Raw genomic sequence first — 6000 nt, 5'->3', positions numbered from 1 at the left:
CAACAACTGCATGCATATATTCCTTTCTTAAAACTATGTTTCTATTTTATTTTTATAAAAGCAAGTATTTCTAAGTAGAAATGTGAGGGGATTATAAAAAGACACCTTTTCTCAAAAAAAAAAAAAAAAAGGTCACCTTTTCTCATCTAGCTGATTTCAATTATTTCACGTTTAGATATCTAAATCAGAATCCTGACCCTCAATTTCCTAAAATGTACAAGGGAAACATGATCTTCACAGGGTTCAAAGAATTTTAAATTATAATGTAAAACTTACAACAAAGCTACAGTAATCAAAACAGTGTGGTACTGGCAAAAGGACAATCATATATATAGACCAGGTGGAATACAGAGCCTAGAAATAAACCCTCACAAACATAGTCAATTAATCTCAAGTAAGACTGCCAAGACAATGTAATGGAAAAACAGCAGTCTTTTCAACAAACAGTGCTGGGAAAACTGGATATCCAAAAGCAAACAACAAAGCTGAATCCTTTCCTTTTACCATGCACAAAACTCAAAATGGATCAAATACCTACATATAATAGCTAAATCTATAAATAAAACTCTTAGAAGAAAACATATATAAGACGTTCCTAACACTGGATTTGATAATGCTTTCTTGAATAGATAGGACACAAAAAGCATAGGCAACAATGAAAACAACACAAACAGGCAAACTAGACTTCTTCAAAATTAGAAATTTTGTGCACCAAAGGACACTACCAAGAGAGTAAATAAGCAACCCACAGAATGGGACAAAGTATTTCTACATCTGATAATAGATTAAAAAACTCCTACAATTCAACAAATCACCACCCAATTAAAAATGAGCAAGATCTGAACATTTTCCTACAGAAGATATACAAACAGCCAATAAGCATATGAAAGATTAGTATCACAAGCTTTTAGGGAAATGTAAATCAAAACCACAATGAAATAACACTTTACCCTCATTAGGGTAACTATTAAAAAACAAACAAATACCAAGTGTTGGTGAGAATGTGGAGAAACTGCAATCCTAGTACACTGCTGGTGAGAATATAAAACAGTGCAGGGCCTGGGGAAAATGGTTTGGGGTTCCTCAAAAAATTAAACATAGAATTACTGTATATTCCAGCAACTGTGCTTCTAGGTATATACTCAAAGAATTTAAAACAGGGACTCAAACAGATACTTGTACAAAAATGAACAAAGTAGCATTATTCGAACAGCAAAAAGTGTCCATCAATCTGTGTCCATCCAAAGATAAATGGATAAACAAAATGTAACATAAATATACAACATGGATGAACCTTAAAAACATGCTCAATGAAGTAAGACAGACACAAAGGACAAATATTATATGATTCCATTTATAAAAGGTGCCTAAGATAGTCAACTTCAAAGAGAGAAACAATAAAGTTTACCAAGGGCTTGAGGGATGAGGATGGGGAAAGGAATGGGGAGTTACTGTTTAATGAATCCAGAGTTTGTTTGGGATGATGAGCTTAAAGTTGTGAAACTAGATAGCAGTGATGTACACAACACCATGAATGTACTTAATGCAACTGATTTATACACATAAAAATGGTTCAAATGGTAAATTTGGTTATGTATATTTTACTATAATAAATTTTAAAATGATAATGTATCTTAAAGGCCCTTACCTCATTTGGTGAGCCTTTTGTTCTTCAATTGAAAGAGTGGGTATACAAGTTACTTAGATAAAGAATTACAAAACCTTGGTTGGTGGTGATGATAAAGAGTACCCACCCACCACACACACGCACACACACACACACACACACACACACCCCCCCCAGTACCCACCCACCACACACACACAAACTACACTCTACGCTCTACCAAATACCTATTATATTTTGCAAAGAATTACACATCTAATGAATTCACTAATGACGCAGTTTACATCCTCCCATACCAACAGATAGAAACACATTCTCTAAGCACAAAGCTTATATTCACAAATAATTTTCTGCTTCAAGACAAAATTTCAATTAATCACAATGGGAATTTAGTTATTTAATGCAACCACTAATCTAATATCACGAATAAAATCTAAGCAGTTATATCACAAAACCAGGGTTATATGCAGTGGACATGCATTAATAATCTATACAACTTAACATTACACCAGAAAAGGAATTGAATACAAAATTTCCCTTGATTTTTGGTGGTCTTCAAATTTCATGGCACAATAAAACTATAAAAACAGATTTGAAATATTTTCAGTAAGACAGTAAAAAATTTAATGAGCCTTTAAGTTTTCATATTGGACTGAAGATTTAAAACATCAAGCTGGCCGCAATCTGTCAAAAATGACAGATAAATATTTACAATGTCTAGACAGGTTATTTAGTTACAATGGAACTGGAGGACTACTCAACCCTGGTGGGCAAAAAAACCAAAAAACCCTTTGAGGTTAATTTCTCAATGCAATCAAGTCTTTGTAAATACTGTGATATTTATAAGCCTGGAAACATACCTGGAATCAGGACAGTGATGAAAAGCAACACACAAGTCAATCTTATTTCTGATCTGTCGTCATAAAGCCTTCTGGCTCTAACAGCCCAACACTGTCTCTAAATATAAAACTAAATTAAGAAGAACAAAATGACTTTACCCTACTTGCTGACATTCTTCTACAAAATAATCTTTCACTAAGGCAGGGCTCAAGCTCCACTACCTTGCCTCTCTAGAGTGTGATTAGCAGAGCACCAAATTTACAAAGTGATAGGGCCACCCAAAACGCTGAACACACTTTTCAAACTGAAGTAAACTTTGTTTTCCAGTTGTTAGTTAGTTCTATGTGCCATGTTATATTCTTGAAACTTACGTGGCTACCAAGAAGAAAAGAATTAGGGAAGCTTTGAACATATCTTGTACTTTTCATCAAGGCTAAAGTGCAAAATATCTCCATATCTCTGGTATTTTAATAGGAAAAAACATCAAACACTCATAATAAAGGAACTGAAGTGACAGTAAAGCTAATACAAAAAGACCTCTTTAAATATACACTTGAAGACTACATAAGACCAATTTAATTTTTCTTTCTTCAGTGAAATCTGTAAATGAACCAAGTTCTCATAGAACTTGACATTTTGTTTCTCTTTCCCAGGATCAGAAATTCCAAAATTAGAGGGAAAAAATGGAAAAAAATAACATTGCATGACAATGGACACTAAGTTCATAAAGAACCTTTTTTAAAAAATGAGATATTATGGAAGAAAATACCATGAAAATAATAATCCTATGAGAATTGTTTTTTAAGCACAGTAAGTTTGAGCCTTGGTCTTCATGAAGATACTACAGCTTATATAGAAAACTATAAATATACAAGACTCCAGGAAAAAAAGTCAAAATACATATTATTTAACATTCTGTAGGCCTAAAAAACTTTTGAGGGGAGGGAAAAGGACAGCCAACTGAATCTTCACTTAAGAATATGGAACTGTGAAAAATTCCTGGGTCAAAAGGGTGCTCCAAATGGAACCATACTTCATGAAAACATACAACTTAGATATATTTTTAAAAGGAAAGAAAAAGTCCTGAATAACTGCAGTCCCTTCCAAAAAGGAAATTTTAAATTAAGGGGAAAAGATTCTAATAGTGTAAACGAGTCTGGCTCAGAAAGAAAACTGAACAACATATCCAAGATTCTGTCCGTAAAAGTAAAGACGTTACATCTTTAATATTAAAGAAATAGGCTATAAAAAAAGTTCATTCTCAGACTTGGTTTTAGTAAAAGCTCATTTGTGCTCCTTTGTGGGTGCATAATAAAGTTCCATGGGTTTGTTCACTTTCCAGTATTTCTCACTGACCAATTCCAGAGAAAAAGAGCCATTTAATACCTAAAACAGAAAAAGAAACAATTAAAAAACTATTCAAAGCACAGCAGTGAGATGAAACAAACATCAAAGTCCTTTTTTTTTTTTTACTCTTAGGATAAAACTTGTCACATACTATTCATAAAAGGACAACCAAAAGATATCAAAATAATTACCCCATTGCAATTTCTCATTCTGTCAGGGTCTCAGGGTCCTGAACATTTTTATTAGGCCCCACCAAAACACCTGCCAGTCTCAGATGGTGAATGTGCTCCCGGTTTCAACAGCCTATTCTTTTAAATACTCACAGTGAACTGCCCACTGGCTGTTGCTATGTAAATGGTATACTGCTTCTCACTGGCTGTATCAAGGTTCATCTGGTTTGATTCTCCTTTGCTTCGAAGTTCCTCCAAAGCTAACCTCACAGCCAGATACTTGGATAAGTGATCAACAGTGGCATTACCTGAAGTCTTTATGTATCTGGAAAAATAAATCATTAATAATTTAATTTCTACACTAATGATAAAAACATACTCAAATTATAGAATACATTTCTAACAAACTGAATAAAATGTAAATGTCTCAATTGCTGATAAAAGAGTACCAAAAATTTACTCCTCTATTATCTAAACATTTTTTATTGCAAGGTGCAGAAGAGGGGAAAGTACAAACTCACCATCTGTCTACAAGGGCATGAAAGCTCTACCTTACCATCTGTAAATATGACATGACAAAAATCAAACAAATATAAGGAGTACTGCAGCAGTGGGAAAAAAAATACCCCTCAACCCCAAGAAGTAGAATTCTACCATCTACAGCAGCAAGAGGAATAATAAAATTCTGAGCAAATTTTATACTAAGAACTGATCAATTTTCTGGTTTTTAAAACAGTCAAGAAGCACTAATCTTGACACTTTTTCTTAAAGCATGGTTTATAATTCAATCACTCTTTGAACAAGTTAAAGGACTCTTCTTCCCCCTCTACCTAGGAGGCTCATTCCTTTTCTTTATTCATTTATTTTTAAGATTATATTTATTTATATGAGAGAGAGAGAGAGAAAGCATGAGTGAGTGGGGGGAGGGGCAGGGGAAGAGGGAGAAGCAGGCTCCCCACTAGGCAGGGAGACCAACACAGAGCTCAATCCCAGGACTCTGGCATCATGACCTGAGCTGAAGGCAGAGCCTTAACAGACTGAGCCACCCAGGCGCCCCAGAGTCACTCCTTTTAGATACACAAATGTGGGTAGGAAGCACACGAAGAAGAAAGAAAATTGTAATCTAGGCAGCCAGAACATCCAAAAGAACCCTGGCAATCAATGGCATGACAAATACTGCCCTTATTTCTTACACAAAATTGCCTTTTAACTCCAAATTAAGTATTATGAATTCAAATAATCTGAAGCTAACCTACACACTTACCTTGTCTGTGCACTATCATCTTTTTCCATTAGTGTGGGATGAGGCCTGAATACTAATTCAATTTCACTAGCACCATCCATTACTGGATCAATTGCCACTGTTGCATTGTTATTATCAAGCTCAAGCCCGGAATCGTCAGATGTTTTGGTTCGTTTGTTACTAGGTCCTGCTTCCTGATTACTGTGTGTGGAAGCATTACTACAGTGAGAACTGTCACCATTGTCTTCTGCTCCACTGCCATTTTCGATTTGTTGTTTCTTGCCTCGCTGTAATCTAGTGAAGGAAAAATAAGGAATTGTATAAAATTTATATTTGGACCTTTTGAATGCATTGATTTTGAAACATGTTTACTGAACTTTAGAATTCTAAAAAAGTCTTCATAACTGAATTTGCTCCAAGCTGGATAATGGCATTTATTTTAAAACTTCATGTCCCAGAAATTTCTAAAGAACCTTACTCACACAGATATATTTGAATGACTTAAACAAATGTTTATAGTCACTTAAACAAATGTTTATAGTCACAAAAATAATTTTCTTTGTTGACTATAGGAATTATATCATTTACATGTTGATAAAATCTAAACAAAGACATGATTCAGAAATGAAAATGTAAAAGTTTTAAAGGAAGATATTCATGCCTCTTTAATTAAAGGTTCTTATGGAAACAAGATTTAAGAGAACGTTAAGCAGTCCCTCCCTGACAACCTCACTCAAAGTCTGCTAATACAAAATAAAATTATGCTGGTGAGC

At 34.2% G+C, this 6000-nt stretch overlaps 1 protein-coding gene across 2 annotated transcripts in view; it reads right to left on the bottom strand.

Moving 5' to 3' along the window:
• Positions 1-242: 242 nt before the first annotated feature.
• The window catches only part of RNF2 (ring finger protein 2), a 45601-nt gene continuing 39843 nt past the window's right edge, over positions 243-6000 (bottom strand). For both annotated transcript variants that reach the window (XM_047705251.1, XM_047705253.1), the window contains exons 5-7: positions 5249-5521; positions 4138-4309; positions 243-3853 (exon numbers count right to left, since the gene is read on the bottom strand). In XM_047705251.1, the coding sequence (XP_047561207.1) occupies positions 3752-3853; positions 4138-4309; positions 5249-5521 (547 nt within the window). In that variant the 3' untranslated portion in view covers positions 243-3751. The remainder of the gene's footprint in view (positions 3854-4137; positions 4310-5248; positions 5522-6000) is intronic.

This window comes from Lutra lutra, chromosome 15 (genome assembly GCF_902655055.1).
Source record: "Lutra lutra chromosome 15, mLutLut1.2, whole genome shotgun sequence".
Lineage (NCBI taxonomy): Eukaryota > Metazoa > Chordata > Mammalia > Carnivora > Mustelidae > Lutra > Lutra lutra.
The sequence above is the reverse complement of the archived record's forward strand: the minus strand, read 5'-3'. Positions and strand labels throughout refer to the sequence as shown.